Source organism: Orussus abietinus, unplaced genomic scaffold (assembly GCF_000612105.2).
Source record: "Orussus abietinus isolate OABI.00-Male unplaced genomic scaffold, Oabi_2.0 scaffold711, whole genome shotgun sequence".
Lineage (NCBI taxonomy): Eukaryota > Metazoa > Arthropoda > Insecta > Hymenoptera > Orussidae > Orussus > Orussus abietinus.
The window spans coordinates 1-27,920 of NW_019394852.1; the positions used below are offsets into that span (position 1 = coordinate 1).

The 27,920-nt window shown below is 38.2% G+C and overlaps 3 protein-coding genes across 5 annotated transcripts; 1 reads left to right on the forward strand and 2 right to left on the reverse strand.

The window, feature by feature from the left end:
* Positions 1-818: 818 nt before the first annotated feature.
* On the forward strand, positions 819-2,035 carry LOC105702474 (dihydrofolate reductase). Its single transcript, XM_012430065.2, has 6 exons — positions 819-836; positions 956-1,131; positions 1,214-1,369; positions 1,440-1,563; positions 1,644-1,753; positions 1,849-2,035. The coding sequence occupies exons 2-6, from the start codon at positions 1,049-1,051 to the stop codon at positions 1,922-1,924; spliced, it is 549 nt and encodes a 182-aa protein (XP_012285488.1). The 5' UTR covers positions 819-836; positions 956-1,048; the 3' UTR covers positions 1,925-2,035.
* LOC105702475 (histidine triad nucleotide-binding protein 1) lies at positions 1,626-3,269 on the reverse strand. Of its 2 annotated transcripts, XM_012430067.2 has the most exons (3): positions 2,974-3,269; positions 2,095-2,382; positions 1,626-1,825 (listed from the first exon to the last, which is right to left on the reverse strand). In XM_012430067.2, the coding sequence occupies exons 1-2, from the start codon at positions 3,175-3,177 to the stop codon at positions 2,113-2,115; spliced, it is 474 nt and encodes a 157-aa protein (XP_012285490.1). In that variant the 5' UTR covers positions 3,178-3,269; the 3' UTR covers positions 1,626-1,825; positions 2,095-2,112. The 2 variants fall into 2 exon arrangements, with proteins under 2 accessions (XP_012285490.1, XP_012285489.1); XM_012430066.1 differs by lacking the exon at positions 1,626-1,825 and having other exon boundaries at positions 2,026-2,382; positions 2,974-3,268.
* A 236-nt stretch (positions 3,270-3,505) lies between these two features.
* Positions 3,506-27,920, reverse strand: LOC105702473 (cyclin-dependent kinase 4). 2 transcript variants are annotated; one of them, XM_012430062.1, is made up of 5 exons: positions 27,861-27,920; positions 7,077-7,794; positions 6,567-6,911; positions 6,323-6,483; positions 3,506-6,235 (listed from the first exon to the last, which is right to left on the reverse strand). In XM_012430062.1, the coding sequence occupies exons 2-5, from the start codon at positions 7,773-7,775 to the stop codon at positions 6,013-6,015; spliced, it is 1,428 nt and encodes a 475-aa protein (XP_012285485.1). In that variant the 5' UTR covers positions 7,776-7,794; positions 27,861-27,920; the 3' UTR covers positions 3,506-6,012. The 2 variants fall into 2 exon arrangements, with proteins under 2 accessions (XP_012285485.1, XP_012285486.1); XM_012430063.1 differs by lacking the exon at positions 27,861-27,920 and adding an exon at positions 27,525-27,608.

The window sequence follows — 27,920 nt, forward strand, 5'->3', positions numbered from 1 at the left end:
CGAATACGTGAGTCGCCAACGGCAACTGGTAGATGGCACAGCCATCGCGATTGCGCGAGCCCCTACCAGAAATTCGTTGCGCCGCCCTTGGGGGCAAAAAACGGTGAAAGCTAACGTACGAAATCAGAGGGCAGCACACGGTGCGATCGCGCGACCCTGCACGTGAGCAATCTCCCAACTCATCTCTGTATGCAACTTCTTGTCAGTAGTACCAATAGTTCCAAGTTTCGCTTGGAGGGAAATTTTTTGCCGATTGAAAAATTAAAGTCGCAGAAACGTACTTATTCTTTCGCATAATAGACCGCGCTTCTTTCTCTAAAAGTTACTAAATAAAATATTTCTCTCATTTTCTAAGTGATTTCGTATTCATTAGTTCGATCTAATTTTCTGGCTGTTCGATGATTTCAAATTTTAAATATTGAAATATTGGTATTACCGGACATCCTTCGTTCATGCTGCCATCTACCCGGCACGAATCCAATCAGGAGGAAAACCTTGAGTTCCTAGAGCAGCTATTTTATTTTATGTAAGTGTAAAATGAATTACATGTGTAAGTACGACCAATCTGGTCTGTTTCTTATTCTAATTTCCACGATTCTGTTTATTAATTTTCCTTAATTTATTTCATTTTATCAGTATTTTTCTGTATAGAATAGAACCAGAGAGAACATAGAAGCATGCACGATCGAGAATGGCCTGCCATCTGTGGAACAATCCACGAATTAAAATTCTATGATTTAATCAAATCAATAACTAAAAGCACGGATTCCTAGTTCGAATAAAATTCAGTGAATTATTAAAATACGATGAAACTGAGGGAGAATGCAAAACATATGGTAATTGAGATATATTTTCCATTTTCCCCGACTTTATTAGTATTTTATAGTAGAACGTAGTTCTACATTCCCGCCGAAATTCACAAGTAAAACCGGTTTTTCTTACATTATCATTCCAGCGGAATGCAAGTTTCATAATCAGGAGTTTTAGATAACTGACGCTATTACTACAAGTACTCCATTAAACAAACTAGGCAGTAACCAAGAACAGAATGCAGCTGAAACTGAATTTAATTGCCGCGGCCAGTGAAAACATGGGAATAGGAATTAATGGAGATTTACCTTGGCGTCTCAAGTAAGAAAAAATGATTTTTTAATTGACAAATGATTACTGGAGCTCAAAGTCTGTTTGCATTGACATCGTACATGATTCTTAGGAGTGAGATGGCATTTTTTACCCGCATGACGACAAATACCAAGGATCCAAATAAGAAAAATGTAGTGCTGATGGGACGACGAACCTGGGAATGTATTCCAAAAAAATATAAGCCGCTACGGAAACGAATCAACATGGTTTTGAGTACTCAGACTTTGTATGTTTCATTAAGCCTATAATTCTTATTAATTCGATAATAGTATAACATTGCAATTATTGCTTTAAAGGCATTTGAAAGATGAGGCAATACCTTGCAAAAGCATTTCAGATGCTTTAAGTAAGATCTCGAAAGCACCTTTGAAGGACGTAGTGGAAAGCATTTGGGTGATAGGTGGCAGCTCTGTGTATAGGGTATAATTTATTTATTTCTTTTTGATAAGATAATTTATAAGGTATATTAGGAGCTATAATATTAATTATGACTGTTGCAGGCTGCGATGGAATCTCCTAATTTCCATCGACTATATCTAACAAAAGTATTGAAGCATTTTGACTGTGATACCTTTTTCCCAGAGATACCAAATAATTTTGCCTTGACAAGGTAAATAATTTATTTATTATCAGTATTATTGTCCCCGTGAAACTATCTTCATTACGATGAACTACTCCTAACCTGTAACGATTTCTAAATTTCAGTGATCCAGAAGTGCCAAAAGATACTCAAGAAGAAAATGGAATCAGTTTCAAGTACTTGGTATACCAAAGGAATTAATACTATATCATAAACTTTACTAAACTATCTCACAGTTTTAAAATTATACACATTATACAATATGAACATTTTTAAATAAATTAAATGAAATATAAACTTTAAAAGATTTAACTGCTGCCTTTTATTTATATAAGAATGGAAATTACAATGTTCAAGTAAGAAGTTTTCACCTTAATAAAAAGGAAGTATTAACCAGGTGGCCACTGCATCTGTCGGCCACCAAGAACATGCAGATGTAGATGGAAAACCGATTGAGCACCGTGTCTTCCGTCATTGATGACCAGACGGAAACCATCATCCAAACCTTGTTGTTTTGCGACTTTCCGAGCAACATTCATCAAGTGTCCCAACAATGGCTCGTCGTCATCCACTGACTTTGAAAGTTGGGAGATGGGTTTACGAGGAATCACCAAGAAGTGCACAGGAGCTTGAGGATTGACATCACTGAATGCCACGCACTGAGCCAGAAATCGTGATTATTACTAATGATCTCTTTAACCCCTTCCAGTACAATTACTTTACTTTAGTCATACTTTAGTACTCTAGTCACACGACGAGTGTAGCTCATCATTGTACGATATGGCATGAAAAACCATTGACGAGTTAGACCCGTCATTTTACTACAAGGGGTTAATCTCTTAGAAATATTGATTTAGCAATAACTTTTACTACGAAACTATTCATTTACAGGTAAGATATGTTCACTATAAACTAATGCATAATGCGAATACTTAGAAAAGTAACCACTTACAATTAGTTAAATCATCTCCTTGGAAACTAATCGACAAGTTATTTGATAACTAACCTTTACTACCCTAACCTATAAGGTACATCAGTTAAAGTAATTCACCTAAATTCACTCATTTAACGAACTGGAGTTACTAATTTTTACAGTTAATGGATTTAAGCATATTATCTCGAACTTGTTATCACCAACTCGACATGTGAAGGTAACATTAAAGGGAGATATGCCGGCGCATGTAAGTTCTTAATTTTGAAGAACAATGATAGTTGATTGGCAAAAAATCGTAATTAATTAAGTGCTCTACCTGGTCGTCCTCGTATATAAATGTACATGGGATTTCTTTGCGCAGTATTTTTCCGAAAATTGTATCTCCACCGGGAGAAGCAGTCTGCGATTTCTCCACTTCGGTCGCCATCTTTCTTTTCGCGGTCGTATTGTGTGCGGTGGTCGAGCTTGAAATGAAAAACTTCTTAATAACTTGTAGCGGTAATTTTGATAAAACTCTCATTTTTTTTACAATATCCGGAGTCGTCTTGTTATCCTAAACAATATTCCGAATGCAGACGGCAGTACGGTGCATTAAAGTACACAAGTTCTTGACCTTCCTCACGCGAATGTGCGAACACTGCCATGACACTGCGCGCGAGATTTGAATTAATATTACAATTTATTGCGTGTATAGGATGATGGAAGAAGTACAACTTTAAAGTTCCCTCAAAAGTAAAAAAAAAAGGTAATATTTGGTCCCGGATAATTAAGATCTTGTTTCCCAATTGTTGTTTAAAATCAGTACCGTGCGTGTATGTATGTATTTCTACAAGAGCTAACTCGCGAAATACTTACAAAAGTATAAAAATCTTTATTTCGCAGTTATACAGTCTTAACGATGCCTTATGTCTTCTGATTGTCTTACTATACTTACATTCTAAGTCCGATGGGTATAAATAAGGCTTACATCTCGACGAGGTTTATACACGTTGCTCATATAGTACATAAAATTACAGGACTAACGAAGTAACAAGTACACTTAACTCTTGAAGAGCTTAACTTACGTACAAGAAATTATGGCAGTGTTTTCTCTGGTTCTCTGTGGAGGATTCTAATTCCTTCCGACAGTACTATAACGAGTCATATAGACCCCAGTCTTATGGAAAACTATATTCTACATTTTAAATTAATCCTAAGCTTTGCTATCAACTCAGACAGGAGCTGTCACATTTTGACAATTCTCTGACTTACATACACATACATATACATATAAATATCTCTTCGAAGTAGGTACCGCTGCTTTCACTTAAAAATCAAATTTAAATATAAAATTGATCGATAACATTATCTCTACCTTATAGTTACGTGTAAACGTGAATATTGTCAAGTTAAATTTGCAAATCAGATTTAATTCATTTAAAGTTCATTTACCACTTAAAAATTAATTATTAGAGGTATAAATTTTGAGTAGAAATTATCAAGAAATGATAAATGATAATGATTTAGAGATGAATGGTCCCTCTGCCGAATTGAATATAAACTGATTGTAAACATTAAGTGAAAGCAGATGTACCGGTACTACTATTACGTGTAGGTGGTTTCTTGAAAATATCATACGTTTTAAATTAACACTAAAGCTTTGCATTACATTGTTACTATTTGTCAGTCAATTTTGACGTTTCTCTGACGTGTATGCCTTGAACGAGAATTGCTGTTTTACTTGAAATTACAATTAAAATTGAATGTTAATTGTAGACCGATCGTAGAAACTTGACGGTAGAATTGTTATGAAATGTATTAATTTTTGACAAATTCTAACCTGTTATAATCATTTTAAATTCCAGCATAAGTTTGGTGTAAATTATAAAGAAAAGTAGAGCAATCAAGTGCCATTCCCACTTAAGGATGATTTCGTTGAATCAGAGCGAATCAGAGCTGACTTCTATTTGGCTACAACATATCTAGGACATTTGCAAAAAGTACAAAACTCTTGATTTTTCACTTACAACGTAAAGAAAAATAACACTACACACTAACTTCAAATACCGCTTTTAAATACCATTAGTTTGATCGAGCTCTCGATACTAATCGAGGCCAGAATTGTAACTACGTAGGGGTAAGGAGAAGTATCGATAACATCGCATAAAAAATAGTGAAAATTAGTCTTTCTTAATTAAGAAACCTCCTAGCATAAGAAACCTTCTTTCTTTTGTAATACTATTTATTCTAATAAATATATTTAGATGAAAAATTCTATGGTCTTTTTTTAGAATCGAGATGCAAAATTATCTTATGGAATAGATTATCCAAAAAACTTTCTTAGGTCCCAATATATTAATCTAAATATTAAATTTTTCCCCCTTGTTAATACTAAGATCTAGACACGCGAGAATGCTTTCTACAAATGGACATATCTTAATTTAGAAAGAAAAAATTAGTTTTTCACCTCTATTTCTATGCGACTCCATTGACACTTTCCCTCACCACTCTTCAAATGCGACAGGAGTGTCGTTTTCGTTATTCTTCAAGGGCTAGGAAATATAATGAAAAGTGTGTAAAATATTAGTGATATGTATCAACGAAGAGCATGAAATTGTCTCCAATATAGTGCATGACTTGTATCAATTCACCTTATAAGCCATGTGGCCTTCCTTCATCTGCCTGTCAAAGATTTTTTACAAATAAGAAAGATCCTGCTGAAACTTGAAAGGACAATGCGAAGAAATTGTTTCTATAAAAACTTCAACTTCAATTAAATGAATTATGTAGTTCTATTAGTTTTTAGTATTTAGCACAAAGAATGAAACAAGAAACTCAATTAATTGAAATGTAAACGGTCGATAATGTTTACCTTTCAATATCTGTCAATTTACTTTGAGATGTTTAGGGCCAAAAGTTAATAACTGGTCACAGACATTAATTATTGCTTCCAGAGATCAAACATTTTCCTCCTCAATTCCTTTTCAAATTTCAACAAAGCAGAATAAATTATCATCGAGAGATCCTAAGGAAATTGCTCGGCTGTAGCAATGATAACTGTACAAAGAAAGTCGCTTTTTTGGATTTTAATTACTATAACACGGATAAATAAGGACTTAATTGGTCGGCGGTTTACCATCTTATTTGGATAACGGAATAACTGAGGTGGTGGAAGGAACTTACACGAACTGCTATTATTTTGGCTCTTGTCTCGCAGTAGTATCATCCAGAAACAGTTTGATGACATCCCTAATATAGAGATCACCGACGCCATTTCACTTTTTATACTGTCTACAGTTGAAGATAAATAAACTAACTCCGCTGGTCGGAATTAACCATTTCAATCGTAATGATGAATCAGACATTCGAGGGGTGATCATCGAGAGTCATCTTCAGCGAAGTATGGATGCCTGAGAGCTTGGGCAGCAGTCAGTCTATTGTGTGGATTGAAGATGAGTATATTCTTTATCAGATCCACCCCATTATCATCGAGATCCGGTAAAATGGTTCTCAGACGCCTGGGCTGTCTACGAGGGAACGTTGTCCAGCTAAGGGAGACGTTCTCAGGCCACTCCCTGTGTGAAGGAGTGCCAATCAGCCTAAATAAACAATATGTTATAGTGTTTTGACAATCTTGGAATATCCTGTAGATCAGTCAAAATGTGCTTTATTATTTCTAGACTTACTGGAAAATCCTATCGAGCTGGTCACCTTCGCTGGTTCCTGGGAATAATGGTTCGAGCCTGTTCAACTCACCCAAAATGCAACCAACGGACCAAATGTCAACTGGCGTGGCATAAGGGCATCCTAACAGAACTTCTGGAGCTCGATACCACAAAGTGACAACCTAAAAATATATACATTTTTAATTTGTGAAAAAGTATTTCTCAAGTGGGCGTCTAATATAAGGTGAAAGCGGTTGATACTTACTACGGAGGTCAACCTCATTTCGAAATCATAGGTCTTCGCAAGGCCGAAATCGGCTATTTTGATTCTGCCCTCTTTCGTCACCAGGAGATTTTGAGGTTTCAGGTCCCTGTGTACAATTCTCTGAGTATGAAGAAAATCTACACCTAGTAAAATCTCCTTTGACATCTGCCGAACGATTTGTGGAGGTATTCCTGTTTGGGCATAACCAGACATGTAAGAAGCCAGGTCTTGTTCCACGTGTTCGAAGACGAGCCACAGGGTTAAGCCTCGATCTATCCTCTCTGATCTCTCATCTCCGGAAGGTAACTGAAGGTAGTTGCCTTGGCAGACATCCAAGAGCTTCACCTAGTGACAAGTAGTATACGTATAATTATTTATTCTTCTCTGTCGACAACTGAAAACGTATTATTTTAGATGATGCGGTATAAGACATGCATGTAATAGTGATATTGAATTATAACACATGTTAAATTAATTAAAATGTATGTAAACCACTGTTTAAGACCTTACTATATGGGGGTGCTCGAATCGGTCAAGCTGTTTGAGAGCAGCAATCTCCCTCAGGGTGGACGTTGGCAAACCATCCTCCGTTAAGGGGACCCTCACTTTCTTAAGTGCAATGACCTGACCACTGGTAAGATCTTTTGCTTTGTAAACTGTGCCATAGGCCCCGTTTCCGATTAGTGACAGTTCCTGGTAATGGGCATGTTCACCCACCAATGGACTTTGAACTTGACTCGTGCTCTCTCCTTCGACAACCTCTCCGCTAAGACTTATCGCAGTAGACTCAGATCCTCCAGCAATAATTCCCTGAATCGAAGACCCCGAAGAAGGATTCTGACATATTCGAAGAGACATGACCTCAGTTGCGGTTGATGTTCCAGCACTTGGAAGAAGCGACGTCTTAATATTTTCTTCACCTATGGGCTCTGGTTTGTCTCTCGGCTCAGTTTCAATGGTTACCGACTGTTTGCATTGTGTTTCAGAAGCGATAGCTGTCGTTGCATGTAACCTAGAACTGCCAGTTTCCAAAGAACACTCTGGCTTATCTGGCTTATCTGGCTGAATGATTTCTAGACTTTCAACTTCTGGTTCTTTACTATCAGAGGAAGCACCTTCTTTCGTTAGAGTCTGTTTCCGCTTCTTCGGAGGTGGAGATGCCGAGTCGGGTTCCAGCTCCGAGCCCGAAAGCCCAGGCCTCCCAGCCATCACGACATCTCGACACTACCTGATAAGACAAATCAAAATACATTTCACATTATAAGTAAGTATCATTGAATATATCAGCATTACACATATCTTATACTAAGTAAATACATTGAAATTCAATTGAGTTTATAAATATTTAGAAACGCAATTATAATTTTCCATATTCTAACGCATCATTTCATATTAAAATATATTGTAACAAAAAGTTTTGTATCAAACATTCATGAACTAAATAACTCAATTAAAATGTGTAAACTATATATATGTATATATATGTGAAGAAATAAAAACAAATGCTTTGGAACACTTTACTCTATCGGAGTATACATTAAAAAAAGATATATATATACATAAATATTAAGTTCACATTTAATGATGGTTTCGTCGTGGTTTAATGGGTTTATATCAAACATTTGCGATAAATATAGTTCTACGTATTATAATTATTTTAACTCTCTTAAATAAATCGTACGAGTATCAATGTGTGAAATAAATATTAAGTTTAGGAAAACTAAAACTATGCGAGGAAAGTTATTTTGTAAAAACATACTTGCATTCCAAAGAACACGAGAGACATAATAGCCAATAAAATGCCCAAGTTCTGAAATATTTTTTAGTTTTAGGAATCGTCAGTGCAACGTAACATTGACATGACAACTAAACGATTGCAGCGCCACTCAAAGGAAACTAAAAGGATTTTCGTGTCCTTTTCGAACACAAGTTTTCGGAAAGAGACATGAAATTGTTGGTATTACAAAATCCGGCATGAAAATGTCTCCCTTACCCTTTTATTTCCACTCGAAGGTACATTCTCGGACTTTCAATGTGACCCCTCGCGTCCCAAATATGTTCCCGCTCCCTTATTTCGTACGTTGAAATCTCCAGACCCTGTATACCAATTATAAATACTCCGCATCTCCGACGGAGGTTACAACGCCATAGAAGCAGAAAACTTCGACACGTAAGAAACAACAGAAATCATTACTTGAATTAAAACGGAGTTAACATACGTCAAACCATGTTAACCAGTTAACATTTTAGAGTTAAGTCTTACAATAATTTTTTCTCAAATAACTATCTACTGACATTCGCATTTATGGCATTTAAAAGCCCAAAACTAACGGCGTATTTTATACAGCCTTGAGATAGCGCAGTGTTCTGAAATTCTCCGCCATCTTGATTTCTTCCCCGACACTACATATATACATATTCTGATCAAGCAAAAAATGAAGACAGGAATTAAAGAAGTAAATTTTGTTTATTACCCTGTATACCAATTATAAATGCTCCGCATCTCCGACGGAGGTTACAACGCCATAGAAGCAGGAAACTTCGACAAGTAAGAAACAACGGAAAGCATTTCTTGAATTAAAACGGAGTTAACATCCGCCAAACCATGTTAACCAGTTAACATTTTAGAGTTGAGTTTTACAATAATTTTTTCTCAAATAACTATCTACTGATTTGATATGCATTTATTTATTTATAAGGTAAGGGATCCAAAGGAAATCCGCGCGCGTAAATAAGATATTAAATCGTCGTGTTTCACTTCACCTCAAACCATGTATTGGTTAATTTTATATACATTTATTTATTTACAAGGTAAGGGATTTAAGAAAGTCCGCACGCGTGAATAAGATATTAAATCATCTTGTTTCACTTTACTTCAAACCATTTATTGGTTAATTTCATATGTATTTATTTATTTAGAAGGTAAAAGACCCAAAGGAAGTCCGCGCGTGAATAAGATATTAAATCATCTTATTTCACTTCACCTCAAACCATGTATTGGTTAATTTAATATGCATTTATTTATTTACAAGGTAAGGGACCCAAAGGAAGTCCGCGCGTGAATAAGATATTAAATCATCTTATTTCACTTCACCTCAAACCATGTATTGGTTAATTTAATATGCATTTATTTATTTACAAGGTAAGGGACCCAAAGGAAGTCCGCGCGTGAATAAGATATTAAATCATCTTATTTCACTTCACCTCAAACCATTTCTATTGGTTAATGTGATATGCATTTACTTATTTACAAGGTAAGGGACCCAAAGGAAGTCCGCACGCGTGAATAAGATATTAAATCATCTTATTTCTCTTCACCTCAAACCATTTCTATTGGTTAATTTAATATGCATTTATTTATTTACAAGGTAAGGGATCCAAAGGCAGTCCGCGGGCGTAAATAAGATTTTAAGTCGTCGAAGAAAGGGGGTCACGGATCTTGTGTTATAAGGTTGCGAAAAGGTTGCGGCAAAGGTATATAGAGGAGTCGCGGAAGTCTCGGCCATGAAGGCACGAAGGGGCGAGAGAGGAGTCGCGACATCTGCACGGACACCTGCCTCGGAGCAACGGAGACCGGGGCCCGCCATATTGTTGCCTTCGAGAACATCTTGTAAATACCGGGCCCCTTCGCGGGGTCGTTACACTTAGTTCGGGCCCGAAGGAACCACCGATAAACGGAACCCCGAACGGGTTCGACGACATTTCGGTGCACCGAAATCCCTAATAGCCTAGTGTGTAGTCTTCCGCGCGATGTCGTCCTCTGCAACCGGAATCCCGGTGATTCATTGACTAAGAAAGCCTGCAGGCCTCGAATTTCCTAACAACACCGGGAAACGTTTTGAATTCCATTTCCCTTCAATGTCGAAACCACGTAATTCCCTTTAAGGTGAAGTGAAACGCGTCGAGGAGCTTGATCGACGTTCGTTTTTATATCGACAGCTGTGTCGAATTATATTGAGTATTGTACTAAATGGCATACTCCATCTGTCGTTTTCGTACAGTAATTATAAAGAAATCGAAGTAAAACTCCAGAAATCCCCTGGATTCGTGGTTTCTGAGGCCCTAATTGACTGCAGAGGGACCCACTGCAATATCTGTGATTTCCAGGTTAATTAAATCTTCACTCCGAGACCTCGTATTCTCATCGTTTTAGCATAGAAGCGCATAAAACAGTTTTTTTGCCCTTATCCCGTTCAAATGCGAGTTTATCGATTACCAGACTGTTCTAAATTGTCGTACAATTGTCCAGACACTTTAGTTTCTCATATTAGAGCCTTCAATAATTGGATATCAATCGAAATGTGAGAGCTCGACGTCATTTTTGCTCTGTTCTGAGCTGTGAAAAAATTTGTTTTTAAAATCCAAATTTTGAAAATGTCAAGATAATCCCTAGGTGCTCACGAGTCATGTGTCAAAGTTTCGGACAGTTCTATCCAATACCTTAGAAAATGTGTTGTATTCAAATCGACTGATTTGAGGCAGGTTGCACTTCACCTTAAGGTGCCGACGTTCGTTTTTATATCAACAGCTGTGTCGAATTATATTGAGTATTGTACTAAATGGCATACTCCATCTGTCGTTTTCGTACAGTAATTATAACAAAATCGAAGTAAAACTCCAGAAATCCCCTGGATTCGTGATTTCTGAGGCTCTAATTGACTGCAGAGGAACCCCTTGCGCCATCTGTGATTTCCGGGTCAACTAAATTTTCACTCCGGGACCTCGCGTTACTATCGTTTTAGCACAGAAGCGCATAAGGCATTTTTTTTGCCTTTATCCCGATCAAATGCGAGTTTATCGATTACCAGAGTGTTCTAAATTGTTGTGCAATTGTCCTGCCCTTGTAGTTTCTCATATTAGAGCCTTCAATAATTGGATATCAATCGAAGTGTGAGAGCTCGACGTCATTTTTGCTCTGGTCTGGGCTCTTAAAAAATTTGTTTTTAAAATCCAAATTTTGAAAATGTCAAAACAATCCCTAGGTGCTCACGAGTCATGTGTCAAAGTTTCGGACAGTTCTATCCAATACCCTTAAAAAAAGTGTCTAACTCGAATAAACTCATTTTAGAAGGGCTTCACTTCACCTTAACGCGAATGTTTATTTTTACTGTACGTAATTAATTTATCTGGACTATCTAAACTGGATGAATGTGTTATTAGAACGTAATTAAAACCAACAATGCTTAATGGTTAATAAAAACGTTAAAGATAACTTGAGGTAATTTTTAATCAATAATGTTACTCTGGGGGGTCTTAAGATGATATGAAAGGGTCATTCTATATATCAAGACGTGAAAATATTTATGAAACTTTACTCCAAACAGGATGCACCGAATCATTTGAAACTTCAGCACGTGATTATGAAGGCCCTAAGAAAGAACGCGATGCTCGTGAAATTTCATTTTCAACAAAATAGTTTTTTCATATATCCTAGACTAGAACCAAGATCAGATTATTTTTGTGAAAAATTAAATTTCACAAGTTTAGGGTTTTTCCTTAAGGCCTTTATAATCATATACTGAAGTTTAAAATGATATATATACATTTATAAAATATATATATTTTTTATATCGAATATAACGTCCGTTTAATATCGCCTTAATGTTTCTTGAAAGTATTGAGAAATACAGGAACCATACATTTTACGTTTTTCATTCAGAGTGGCGCTTACGTAAGAATAGAAAATACTTTCTTGACGCTATCGTGAACGAATCTGTTGACATAAAAGGGAAGCAACGAATGAATGGGCGCGACAGAGATGTAGATATGGTCGGCGGGTCGAAAGCTCGTAGGGTGAAAGAGACAGAAATGGTGGATAAGATGTTAAGCGAGAGAAAAAAAAAACAAGATAAATACATTTCTTTACACGGCCCAGATAGTACGGTCTTGGCGATAAGGGCGACCTCGGAGTTCCAAAAGCGGGCTTTCGAAATTTGGAAAAGAGCCGTAGAAATTTCTGGCCAAACATTCGTAAACAGTCTGACAAATAATTCGGTAAATAAATTAATTAAAGGAAGGCATCTTTAATCCACATAAAATGTTTCGTCTTTAGTCTAAAACACCAATGAGAAAGAATATCCGTTATCGGACACTATTGAGGTACACAGAATTAAAAATCGTATATATCTTACTTAACTTAAACTAATGAAAAAGCGCATACGTGTTCAATGTGGAATTTATTTGTTTACAAAAAGAAAATGTAAATCGGGCTCTTCTCGTTGTACTTGAAAATACATGAACATTTTATTTCGATCACCTCTTTTATCAAATTCGTCTCCGTTAGGCACCACAAAACGCATAAATAGAAACAAAAAAAAAAGAAATGGACGGTACAAAAGTGAAGCGAATTAAAAAAAAAAAAACCTGTATTTTCACCTCTCCACTTTGCGGAAGGGTTTCAGCCGAGAAGAAAATAAAAAGATGTCTCAAAAAGGAGTCCGAGCTCCGACAATGCCGCGTTAAAGCAGGCTCTCCAAAGAGGGGCCGAAAACAAAGGTGAACAAAAAAAGAAAGAAAAAAAAAAAAAAATAAACGGGGTAGAAACATAATTCGAAAAATAAATCTGGAAATCCGGCGATAGACGAGGAGCGTTCCTGACAGGAGGTTCCCCCGTGGATTTGATTAAATTTCTCGTTTTATCAGCTTCCTCTCACGATAAAGCGTGACGCGACCAGGAATGCATCCCCACGCATTCCTGTGTATGCGAGACGCACTCCACACATGAATGCGTACACACACGCACGTCGTGCAGCAAAATGTGACAGCCCCTTGCGAGTATATTTCCCGGGCAGGACTGTCCAACACTCGGAAGAGACTCGGTGTAGCGGATTTTACATTCCGTATTCCACATACGGCGTTGCCCGTCTTCGCCACGGGCGACGGTAGGAGGAAAAATTCCCGAAAAACGCTGACCGAGGAAGAACTCGGAGGTATCGGCGTCTCTGTCGCGCGCGCAGCGCCCCCATAAGTGCGTCCTTCTCGCACGCGCGTCCGGTGACGGACGCGGCCGCCTCGTCCACTCGGTAGGGGGACATATCTTCGGAAATGATTAACGCGGTCCTTTAAATTGGCCTTATCGCGGCCCCACGAAATCGCTGACGACGTCCACATGGAGCGGGCCTTAACAAGCCTTTATAATAAACTTTTGCCCGAGAAAACGTGGAACCACTTGAGAGAGAGGGGCCATCAAAGATGCAGCCCGACTCGGCTCGGCCCCACAGACGCTGACAGAGAAATTCAAGTTTCCGGGTGTAGGAATTAAAATACGTGAAAATCTTTCATATGAAAATCCCGCGCAATGAGACGGGGAGTAACTTTTGTTCGGGTCATTTTTTTAACCGAAACTTCTTTAGCCGAGGAATTGGAATTTCCATTAACTGCAGTTTACATTAATCAACCAAATTCGATCGTTTAGCCTTAGGTAGACTTCAACCGAAAAAATTCACAAACGTGAGGAAAACGTGGATTATATTGACATTTTAACGGCATGTTAATTTGGGTTATTTTTTATAATATGGGTAATTTATTAGGTATTTTACTTGAATGTTTTTTTACGTTTTTAACCCACGATCAACTTAGACGTTAACTTTAACCTACGGTTGAGTAATCAGTGATTTAACCGAGGTTGGTGGAACCGGGCATAAGAGTTACTCCACGTTTAGTCAAGGTAACTACAAAAAGCGAATTGTTTTACCGTGCTTATCACAACCACTTTATATAAAGTATATAATCTTTGTATATGAACTATACAACTCAAAGTATATAAACTTTATTCCTTTACTAAATTACTCCGGTTGCCATAACCTCCCGAGAAGATAATCTCAATTGTGTTTTTCTTGATCTTTTTTTGTTTTCTCCGTGTAAAGGATTAATGAAGAAAATCGGGAAAGGAAGAATACTCTTGCATCGATTTCCCTTTATCGTGTGTTCCTCTGGAATCGTTTGCAAGGAAAAGAACTCTGGAAATGGAAAAACTGCCTTCTCTTTGACTTCCCCCGAATAAGCGTGTGAAATTCCTTCCTTCACCTTTCCTGGGATCCTTCCTCTTCGAGGGATGTTTCCAAGAAAACGGGGAAGAAAAGGGAGGGGGAAGGAGTCGACCTTATCTTTTCCATCCGAAGGAGGGATACAAATGCCGGAGAGTTTTTCCCGTTTTTTCTTTCAGGAGTCGCCGACAGTTTTGAAAAGGCAATACCGTACGTGAAATGTAAATGGGAGGGCTGCCAAGGATTTCCACGTAGCGTTATCTTGGAGGCACCTTCTAGGAAGGAGCAGATGTTTCCACGGTTCTCTACACGCCGCCCGGAGAAGTCCCGTGGGAAAGAGCAGGAGAGCCGCGTCGGAGCCCGACGGAAAAATCCGGGAACGGCCTTAAGGTGATGCGAAAGTGGCGTCGAAGAGGTTTCGTTTATGAAACTTTTCTCCCACCTCGGTTTACCGAATAGCTTGAAACTTTACAACGTGAACAGGGAGACTATAAGGAAGGTCCTGAAACTCATGAAATTTCAATTCTTTTCAAATTTCTTTATAGGTATTTTGAGAATAGTTTATAAAAAATGAAATTTCGCGAGTTTCAGGACCTACCTTAGGGTCTCCATATTCACGTTTTAAAGTATGAAACGATTTGAGACACCCAGTTCTATGAAAAGTTTCATGAACGATTGAGCTTTCGGATGCCACTTTCACATCTCCTTAAGGGGAGGCGAAAGTGACATCGGAAGTGTCAATTGTTCATGAAACTTTTCTCCGAACTGGATGCACCGAATCGTTTCAAACATTACCTCATTAACAAGGTGATTCTAAGGTACGTCCTAAACCTCAGGAAATTTCATTTGCATGAAATATTTTGAAAATGTGTATAAACAAATTAAAAAAAAGAAAAATTGAAATTTCACGAGTTTCAAGACCTACCTTATAACCTCCACATTTGTATTGTCAAGTTTGAATCGATTCGGTATAGTGGGAGACATCAATGCCCTCCCATCCTGCATAGGCGATGCCGTATCTGCAGGGGAGGCATTCGTGTCCGCCATTGTACATCCAGTTTGGAGAAAAGTTTCATGAATGAGAATTGTTTCACGCCACTTTCGCATCACCTTAAAAAAATAGTGTCTTATTCGAATCGACTGATTTGAGGGGGGGTTTCACTTAACCTTAAAACGGAGGGACGAGGAGAGAAATGGGCGAGAAACGTGAGAGGAGCCCCGAGGAACGGCGGTCAGGACGAGGGATTCGTCGCCCCAGAGCGGAGAGTCAACTTTTCGGAGGAATGCACCTTCGGATGATCTTTCTGAGAATTTTTCTCAGGGTTCGCCCTCACGTTCCCTCCTACGAACCATCGCCCGAGGGAAAACCTCGTCGTGGGAATCGCCCGGAACGGCCGCGCCGCTTCTGCTTTCCTCTCTTTTCCCTCCTTCCTTCTAGTCTATTTATTTTCAAATCTCCCTATACTTTACCGATTGCGTTGCTTGCTTTATATCGGGCCGGTTTAATCTCAGAAATTCGGTGGAACTTCTTAACTATGATTATGTAACCATGATTCGTTAATCCCCGATTAGGGAAGTTTGTGTGGCACCGACAGAAATTAGGCTAACCGAGGTTTAATATTCGCTGACACATGACCTCCCGAAATTTGGCGATTTCTCCAAATTGAGCGAGCCGTATCATTTGACATTTTCTCACCTGATTATGGAGATATTAAGAGAGATTCTCCCATCCATAAAATTTCATTTAAAAACATTTTTTATAAACATTTTCATTTTAATTTGGTTAATTTGGTTGGTCGGGTCGGTTGCAGCAATCTTAATCTCAGAAATTCAGTGGAACTTCTTAACTATGATTATGTAACCATGATTCGTTAATCTCCGATTAGTGAAGTTTGCGTTGCACCGACAGAAATTAGGTTAACCGTGGATTAATATTCGCTGTCACGTGACCTCTCGAAATTTGGCGATTTCTCCAAACCGAGAGTGTCGTATCATTTGAAATCTTCCCACCTAAACATGGAAATATTAAGAAAGGTTCTCCCATCCATGAAATTTCATTTGAAAACATCTTTTATAAACATTTTCATTTTAATTTGGTTAATTTGGTTGGTCGAGTCGGTTGCAGCAACCTTAATCTCAGAAATTCAGTGAAACTTCTTAACTATAATTATCTAACCATGATTCGTTAATCTCCGATTAGTGAAGTGTGTGTTGCACCGACAGAAATTAGGTTAACCGTGGATTAATATTCGCTGACACGTGACCTCCCGAAATTTGGCGATTTCTCCAAATTGAGCGAGCCGTATCATTTAACATTTTCTCACCTACATATGGAGATATTAAGAAAGATTCTCTCACCCATGAAATTTCATTTGAAAACATCTTTTATAGACATTTTCATTTTAATTTGGTTAATTTGGTTGGTCGGGTCGGTTGCAGCAACCGTAATCTCAGAAATTCAGTGAAACTTCTCCATCAGCTTCCATCACCATCTCCATCACCGTCCCACATACCTTCTCAAAATTTTGATATCTAAATTGGGGACACCCAGGGTATATATATGTTACAGTATACAAGCTACAGTATACATACTACAGTATACAAGCGCACCTGGGATACCTTCCTCGTGAGTTTATCAGACCTCCACACCTTTCCAAAATTTTGATATCTAAATTGGGGACCTCGAGGGTATATATATATATGTTACCAGACATGCACATCTTTGATTTTTCGGTGCAGCAGTACTTTCCTTTTTTCGTGAACAGGGTATAATCAATCTCGCTTCAGGAAGGGCGGATTTCAGCGTCATCTAAGGAACGCGAGATTTCGATGAATGAGCGTACGCCGGGATTCGGAGGGAAAGGAGATAAAGGGAGCCGAGAAAAGGAGGCGACGTTTTTTCCGGCGCGGCGGTAATGGCGTCGAAAATTTACTCTCAAAGAGGAAAGGGTGTGCCGGGACTACTTCGTCACTTTACGAGCCGACCCGAGCGGGTCCTCCCAAAGTAAAATCATTGACAAAGGATCGTAACTCAACCCCGGCGACCCCGCTCTGTCGATATGTAAAAAAGATTCCCCTCTCCCCCCCGGGGGCCCCGTGGGAGCGAAAAGAATGCATGCAAGATGCACGCTCATCGAAATCCGACGAGTCCTCGGCGAGATTGTCCCGAGCTAATGACCCGCCGCCTTTTCGTCCTTTTCTCGTTACCTCGAGTCATTTTTGTCAATCTTCAAAACAGATAAAATATCTTTCGAAAAATCTCACGTTAACCAGGCTTTCTGAAAATCGGGGAAAAACACCCTCTCCACTGTATGAAAATCTCTCCTGTGTATTTCAGGCGATACGAAAGTGTCATATATACGTACCAAAGACAGATCAAATGACTTTCGAAAAATCTCACGTGACCCAGGCCTTCCAAATTTTAATGAAAAAAACCCTCTCTTTTTGACTTTTTAATACGTATATATGACATTTTCATAACACCTTAATTAGTATATTTTTAGTGGCCTACCAGTTTTTTTTTTATACTAACGTTTGTATTTTTAAGGTAATATTTTAGTACACGGCGCACCTATACACGCTTCTCCTATATTAGTCTCCTAGCAACGGTTGGGACTGTCATAAACAATCTATTCCGTCAACTGACAGCTGTTTCTCGCGAAGAACGTGTGCTTGCAATAAAAAGCTTATCTTACCTTAGAATCCTCGGTTAATTATTATATGTATTGAGATTTCTAAAAGTAGGTGTCATTTTAAATTTCACATCTTTCTGAATTGTCAAAGTTTGAACGTGAGTACTTGACAGATGACAGCTGAGGGTTAGGGGGGTTCGTAAAAATGGAACAATATAAAATTGAAAAAATCGATACGTATGTATGACGACGTATGTACAACAAATTTATGAAAAACATCGCGAAAAAGATGAGCACGTGCCAGAAGGATCAAGTCGGGCATTTAAGCGATACCATGTTTCACATTTAACCTCCGCATTTATATTTTGGATTAAAATAAGAATATTTCCCCAAATTATTCACGCTTTTTTCTAAAAAGAACTTAGCTGAACAGAAAATTTCGTGAAAAAGATGATCACGTGCCAGAAGGATCAAGTCGGGCATTTAAGCGACACCACGTTTCACATTTAACTTCCGCATTTGTACTTTGGATTGAAATAAGAATATTTTCCCAAATTAATCACGCTTTTTTCTAAAAAGAACTAGGTAAACTGAAAACTTCGTGAAAAAGATGATCACGTACCAGAAGGATCAAGTCGTGCATTTAAGCGATATCACGTTTTACATTTAACTTCCGCATTTGTACTTTGAATTGAAATAAAAATATTTTCCCAAATTAATCACGCTTTATTCTAAAAAGNCTGAACTGAAAAATATTGTGAAAAAGATGATCACGTGCCAAAAGGATCAAGTTATGCATTTAAGCGATACCACGTTTTACGCTTAACCTCCGTATTCGTACTTTGGATTACAATAAGAATATTTTCCCAAATTAATCGCGCTTTTTTTCTAAATTTAAAGTGACAACTACTTGCGGGGAAACTCTTTACAGGTCATTCGGGGATAAGAGCCGGAGATGACGTGGTGGTGTACTTTGATAATTCCCTGGACATTTAGCTGTTTAATTGGAATTCGGCGTTGCATAATTCGGAGGAAAATTCGCCGGTCATTAAACGTGTGATCGATGGTCGTCGATGATTATCGTCGATTCGACGTACGACGGATCGGAGGGGCTCCTCTTTACACGTGCTCGTCCCGAGATTGTCGTTTCTCGTCCATGTGTACGCGTAACACGCGCGATAAGTGATAATCCCGTTGGTTGGGTTCACTGTCACCGTTGGCACCGCGTCTTGTCACGACCGTTGTCAGCTGACGGATGGACTGTCAGGTCATCCGTTGTCAACAAGCCGGGGATGAGTATACTTGTCAACGGGCGGAATCAGCTGTTGTCGCGTCATTCACTCTCTCGCTACGTATTTCATTTACTTCAAATGTTGCCCATACACTTCAGAATACCTAATTCTATACCTAGACATTCTATACCTAAAGAATACCTAAAGAGAATTTATACCTATAAAATACCTAAAGACAACTTATACCTAAAAGATATCTAAAGACAACCTATATCTAAAAAATACCTAAAGACAACCTATACCTAAAAAATACCTAAAGACAACATATACCTAAAGAATACATAAGAGAACCTATACCTAAAGAATACTTAAAGACAACCTATACCTAAAGAATACCTAAAGAGAACCTATACCTAAAGAATACCTAAAGACAACCTATATATAAAGAAAACATAATAGAACATATACCTAAAGAATACATGAGAAAACCTATACTTAAAGAATACATAAGAGAACCTAAAGAATATCTAAAGACAACCTATACCTAAAGAATACCTATAGAGAACCCATACATAACGAATACCTAAAGAGAACCTATACCTATGAAATACCTAAAGACAACTTATACCTAAAGGATACCTAAAGACAACCTATACCTAAAGAATACCTAAATAGAGAACCCATACATAACGAATACCTAAAGAGAACCTATACCTATGAAATACCTAAAGACAACTTATACCTAAAGGATACCTAAAGACAACCTATACCTAAAGAATACCTAAAGAGAACCTATACCTATGAAATACCTAAAGGATACCTAAAGACAACCTATATCTAAAGAATACCTAAAGACAACCTATACCTAAAGAATACCTAAAGACAACCTATACCTAAAGAATACCTAAAGACAATAGCTAATCAGGTAATCATTTAATTTGCCGGTCGAAATCAAACGCAGATACGTTCACAGATACCTCGCGTGACAGTAACCGTAAGCGTAAGCATAACAGGAAGAATTGTCAGACAGATATAAGAGAATTTAAGATGATATGAAAGAGTCAGCCTATATATATCTGAAAAGTCAAATCGTTGGAGAAAATAATCTTCGAATTGGGGATACCGATTCGTTTGAAATTTTACCACGAGAATATGGAGGCCCTAAAGTAGGTCCTAAAACTCATGAAATTTCATTTTTCATAAAAAATTTATTTATTTATCATGGACTAGAACCAACATGGCGTGGTCCGGGCACGATTTCGATGTTTAACGCTTCCTGGAGGCTTAGAATCGAAAATAAAAAGTTTCAGGACCTAGCTCGAACAATTTAAAATACCATAGAAATGAAATATTATAGAGTGAGATGGCAAAATATGGAAAACACTTTCACCGACGATTGTAAGAGAATGCTGGCTTGTCTCGGGGCTAACACGTGTATTTAGAGAAAAAACTTAGTTGCAGCTAAACGTCACAGATGGCGACGTTGGTCCTAAACAGTCGTTAGAATAATGAATTCACGAGATTTCGACGGTTTTACGTCGATTTCTTCATCATGACTTTACTGAAACGGCATATGGAACGTTTCAGTTCGTATAATTCTCAACGTAGGCTGTAAAAGTCTTGAACATAAATATAAATGTCGGTAACGAGACGCGCCAGCTTACGTTCCCTCCTGAGTATTCAAAATGGCGTTCCCACCAAAAAGGATATATGAATTTATATATACGAATTTATTTATATATATGAATTTATTTATTTATATATATGAATTTTAATTTATCGACGTCGATCAAATGTCTTAGAAACTTTTCTATCATCTTAATATGGCGTCCTATTTCGGCAATTTATTGACCACCACTTACCGTAATGCTTACAGTAACTTGCTAACAGTTAGGCGAGATATTCGAGAAGACGCTAACAATTCAATTGTATCAGCTAAGGGGATGTGAAAGTGGCATCCGAAAGCTCAATCGTTCATGAAACTTTTCATAGAACTGGGTGTCTCAAATCGTTTCATACTTTAAAACGTGAATATGGAGACCCTAAGGTAGGTCCTGAAACTCGCGAAATTTCATTTTTTATAAACAGTTTTTAAAATACCTATAAACAAATTTGAAAAGAATTGAAATTTCATGAGTTACAGGACCTTCCTTATAGTCTCCCTATTCACGTTGTAAAATTTCAAGCTATTCGGTAAACCGAGTTGGGAGAAAAGTTTTATAAACAAAACCTCTTCGACGCCACTTTCACATCACCTAAAGGTAATATGAAAGTGTGATATATATATACATAACTATAAATCAAAATATTTATAAAACTTTTCTCCAAATTGGGTGCACCGAATTATCTCAAACTTCAACAGGTTATTACAAAGGCTCTAAGGAAGAACGCGCTGCCCGTGAAATTTCATTTTTCGAAAAAAAAAAAGAAAATATATCTTTCTTTGGTTCTTGTCCGAGACAAATGTAACAATTTTATCGAAAAATGAAATTTCACCAGCACCGCGTTCTTCCTTAGAGCCTCCATAATCACGTATTAAAGTTTCAGATAATTCGGTGCACCCAGTTTGGAGAAAAGTTTTATAAATAAATTGACATTTTGGTACGTACATATCACACTTTCGTATCACCTTAAAGCGTTCTCAGATACCTCGGATAACAGTATTCGCAGGCCTAAATATACAATGCTGACCAATCAAATTACCAAACACTGACGTCATATTACATTTTCCGCAAAGGCCTTTTAGGACTTAACCCAAACCTCGCGTAATAATAACCGTAAGTACACGATAAGAACTGTCTAATCCAATTCTAGAAAATTTAATATGGCGTCCTATCTCGACATTTAATTGATCAATTCTGTCATGCTTATGATTACTGTTACGCAAAATATCCATAAAGGCCATTAGATTTGTCTATCTGCCCAAATCTTTTTATGAAAGAATTTGGACAAGGTATTTAATTCACAAAGCTCATAGAAATGGAGACGACATTGTTGCTATAGTTTAGTTTTATATATCATGTGTCCGGAGATTAGACAGATTATTATCTTTCGTCTTTAACCTTTTCCGGAAGTACGATGCGTGTGAATTACGAGCCTTATAATATAAACGATATCAGAAATATAAGCAATAGGGTGAACGATAACGAACACGTGAAGGTTTTTCTTTTTTTTTTTCAATGTATTCATTTTGAGGCATTGTTTTTTCACAACGAAATGCTCCAATATATTCTACTATCATAGACACATGATTTTAAGTGATAATATCATTTTTAGAATAGATGTACTTGTATCATGTGGGACAAAATGTACAATTTGGCAATAAAATCTGATTGGAGTATTTAACAAAACGAAGGTACTAACATATGAGCCGCTCAGTGCACACATCGACTAACTCCACTTTTTGAAAAATCTTAAATTTAGGTGTCAAAGCACTTGGTATAGTCATAACTTTTTATATTTATAATATTTTTCCTGATTAATAGAGATTAACACCATTAAACGGCAAACATTTTTTAGGCATTGAATAATAAGTAATTTATTTCAGAAGTCATTTTGATTAACTCCATACTCTAATGTAAATCGTAGACGAATACCTGGCAGTATAGTATTATTGGATTATCCGTTGCGGCCGTACATCGACGCTTTTTTTTTTAAACAGCCGAAGATGCTTTCCCCCTTTCAACAATATGAGTAATAAAATCGCATCAGCAAACAGATAGAAAGAAGCACAATGCAGACGGTAGTTAGTATAACGGTGATCTCTCACGCTGAATGTTACCGTATACTTCACCAATATTACACGGACTACATATTTTTTGGTCTTTTCAACATTACTCCCTGATTGTTTTTAAAGAACTAAATATTATACCGTTATAATCAAGATGAGTGAAACTAATAATAATGTGGATGTGGAAAGCAGGGATGATTCTTCAATAGGATTTATCAGCAGAAAGTCTGGTGCAAGAAGACGTTTATCGTGTTTCTCGGATTCATCCGATTGCAACGGTACAAATTCCCCAACAAACACATCGATTGGGAGGAAATGAAGTCGTAATCCTGATAAATGGGCACGAAATTTACAAAAGCATAACGGAACAAAAGGTTTGGCATACAGGAATAGGGGAGGAAATTTAATACCTGCAAAAACATTTGTCTATATAAAATGCAGACGATTATTTTTTGGCTATTCTTTCTTATTAATTTTATATACCGTTAGATGAAAACTATAACTGTATTTATGTATTCTAAAAAGAATCTACATTACGTCATCGCATTTCTCAACTTTTTGTTTTATGGAGTTAATCAATGTGTGCACTGAGCGGCGCATATTTGTCTAAAATAGTTGATTTCTATTTTTTATTGAAAAAACTAAAAAACGGTTTGAATTATTTTTTCAATTCAAGAAAGAAACAAGAATGTATTTGACGAAGTTTTTTATAGGCCTAAGGAGTCCTTTGATATATTCTACAATTGTGTTGTACATATTGAGGGAAAAGTTTAAATATGGAAGATACCTAACCTAACCTAACCTAACCTAACCTAACCTCTTCCGGACACCCTCACTAACACATGTGTCCTCCATATCTATAAGGCTTGTGATTTTTCTCATACATTCGACAGCATTTCGATTGGCAGGTTGATAATCATTTAATTAGTTCAATAATAATAATAATGGAATGTAAGGATACAACTGTCAGTAAGGTCAGTCTATTTGTCTATAGGCTTCCTCCAGAAGGAAGATGCTGGACAAGGCATTAAGTTTGGCATTTTAATAATTATTCAAATGAGTACTTTCAATCGAATCGGCCGATTCATTCGACAGATGCAACTAAGCGGGATATTTAATTAGACAGATGGAGCAAGTGGAAAAGGACGGAGCGATCAGACACGGGAAGATGTCGATCGTTGGTACGATTAACGCGAGATCAGCTGTTACTACGTCATGTATTTGCACGCACGGATACGAATTTGTCTGTTTCAAATTATTTCACATTGGTACACAGAAAGGGAATTAAAATTATAAAAAATAATAACATAAATCAGGTACTCGTGTATTACTCCGTGTCAGAAGTTGCTCCAAACGAGAACTCTACAAATATCCTGAGTTCCTTCGCGGCAGAGAAAAAGAAAAAAAATTGCTGTTCCTTAGAATGCGTTAATAGTATACTTAAACATGCTTTACACATATTTACACGATCTCAAAATCCACGCCACGTGTGCGAAATTCGTGTAAAACTTTACTCTGCTCCAAATGAGACCACATATCAATAGCATAACGCATTCTTTCTCGTTTCCTCGTGACGAATTAATTACATTTACTTAAGAATTTACTTAAATATCCATGTTGCAAATTTACACAATTTAAAATCCACCTGTGTGAAATTGGTACAAAAAGTAAATCTGCTTCCAAGTATAACTAAGAATGTTCGTAACGCGTTTTTGTTTCACTTCTTCATGAATAATTATTAATTATATATATTTAAAGAACACCATAAACATACTTAATTGTACTTCTTGTATATTTACGCGATTAAAAACCGCGCCCTGTGTACAAAATTCGTATAGAACAATAATCTACCCCAAATGACAAATGCAAATATTGACAACAGGTTCTCTTAATTTCTTCAGTGTTTTAAATTGTCGTACAATTGTCCTGATCCTTTCATTTCTCATATTAAAGCCTTCAATAATTGGATATCGATCGAAATATGAGAGCTCGACGCTATTTCGGTTCTGCTCTTGGCTAAGTTAAAAAATTTATTTCAAAAATCTAAATGTTGAAAGTGTCAAGATAATTCTGAAGTGTTAACTAGTCACGTGTCAAACTTTCAGACGGTTTTATCCAATACTCTTATAAAAAAGTGTCTTATTCGAATCGCCTGATTCGAGGTGGGTTTCACTTCATCTTAAATATGCTTTTCATCTATTGCAGAATCTTCGAAACCGTGCCAAGTGGTCAAAATTCCCGTGAAACATCAGCCACGTGGCGTCGTGACAAGGTTCTGTTTTAAACAAACTGTCGTACAATTGTCCTGACCCTTTCGTTTCTCATATTAGAGCCTTCAATAATTGGATATCGATCGAAATATGAGAGCTCAACGCCTATTTCGGTTTTGTTCTGAGCTAAGTTAAAGAACTTGTTTCACAAATCCAAATATTGAAAGTGCCAGGATAATTCCTAGGTGCTCACGAGTCACGTGTAAAACTTTTAGACGGTTCTATCCAATACCTTTAAAAAAAAAACGTGTCTTTTTTGCCTTTACCCCGTTCAAATGCGAGTTTCTCGATTATCAAAGTGTTCTAAATTGACGTACAATTGTCCTGACCCTTTCGTTTCTCATATTAGAGCCTTCGATAATTGGATATCGATCGAAATATGAGAGCTCGACGCTATTTCGGATCTGCTCTGGGCTCAGTTAAAAAATTTGTTTCACAAATCCAAATATTGAAAGTGTCAGGACAATTCCTAGGTGCTCACGAGTCATGTGTCAAAGTTTCAGACAGTTCTACCCAATACCCTTAAAAGAAAAAAATGTTATATTCGAATCGCCTGATTTGAGATGGTTTTCCTTCATCTGAAATGCTTTTCACCTATTGCAGAATCTTCGAAAGCGTGCCAATTGTTCTGATCTTTTCGTTTCTTATATTAGAGCCTTCCATAATTAGATATCGATCGAAATATGAGCGCTCGACGCCGTTTTGGCTCTGGTCTGGGCTAAGTTAAAAATTTTTTTAAAGAATCTAAATATTGAAAGTGCCAGGATAATTTCTAAGTGTTCACAAGTCATGTGTAAAACTTTCAGACAATTCTATCCACACCCTTAAAAAAAGAGTGTTATTTGAATCGCCTGATAAGAGATGGTTCCCCTTCATCTTAAATGCTTTTCACCTATTGCAGAATCTTCGAAACCGTGCCAATTGTTCTGATCATTTTTTTCAAAAACGTGTAAAACTTTCAGACAATTCTATCGACACCCTTAAAAAAAAGTGTCTTATTCGAATCGCCTGATTTGAGATGGTTTCCCTTCATCTTAAATATCCCTTTCACCTATTGCAGAATTTTCGAAACCGTGCCAAGTGGTCGAAATTCCCGTGAAACATCAGCCACGTGGCGTCGTGACAAGTGTCGACAACCGGGGAGCAATGCGTCGGCAAGCTCGCGCACGCCTCCGCTTCGGGGCAAAACGAGGGCATCCGAGCGGCAAAGCCGAGCAACACCGAAGACGCATCACGTGCAACAACGGTCGTGCCCCGCGACCAGCGTCCGGGAGTGCACCTGTCATGACAAGAACCCGCCTAACCGGGCAGCAAGGCTTCGCCAATACCGCGACAAGTGAACGGCAATCGAGCGGCAACCGAGCGGCAAAGGTGAGCGCACTCTTGCGGCCGAACACGTGTATCGGAGGGCAATACACCGACATCCCCGCGGCAAACGGTAGCCGACCCGACGATGTCACATTGACCACACGTCAAAGATATTCCAACGACTCTTCCCGACGACAAATAAGGAATGAAGTAAATTCCCCTCCCCCAAAAGGGATAACCTCTCCATTGAATTCATTCGGTAGATGTTATTTGTAAATAAGGTAGGTCGTAAATAAGGACTAAAAGGTAGTAAACCGGGTATCGATTACAAGCATTTACAATCACATCCACGAAAACATGAAACAGCGTTCTCGGAGGCACGTTATAAATTCTCGATAGTAAATGCTAATCGATCGTGGAATTGAATTGGCGATAAAATATTGATCATTAAATAAAATTGGAAGGATAAGCTACTCTCAGATCATACAAGGAGATATATCAAGGACTCGTGTCCTTGTCTCCGTGATACGATTTCGATACTCTTTCCCCGTAGAAACAAAATACAGGATGTAAATCACGTTTTCGAGGTGAATTCGGAGCGATCCCGTACGTAGCGAGGCTTGTTCTTTTCCGGGGATAAGATATTGACCGGGAAAGAAGTGGACGAGACTAATTTAACCGCGTATCTTCGGTGGAGTGCGGCCGAATCGATGAAGGGATAAGGGCCAGTGGCCGGAACGCGAGGCAGGGGATAACGAATGCGCACTCACGGGCAGGTAATTAGTTAAAGATTTACCACACCTCGCGACCATTCCGAGCCGCGTCCGGCGCCGGGCGCCAAGGGACGCGACAATAACTTCCCGGGAGCGTCTCCCTCCGCGTCCATCCCCGACAATGTCATGGCAACCACTGGAAGTATTCCGGCAAGTTTGCAACACGTTGTCGAGGAGCGATCGGCGAGGTCCGCTCCCCGTCCGCGGAGCCCGAGGGCCTAACTGGCAGTCGGTCGTCGCTCCGTCTCTCTCTCTCCCCCGTGCCGCGCGCATTCCTCGGGCCCCGGTACCTCTCTCTCTCCCACCCGCGCACGTGCGCGACTCTCGCACTCGCTCCGGTACTTAGCGTCGGCGTGAAACTTACCCCGAGGGCGCCGATGTGCCGCCGTGCCGCAGGTAGACGCCGCAGGCCGGTGGGAGCGCG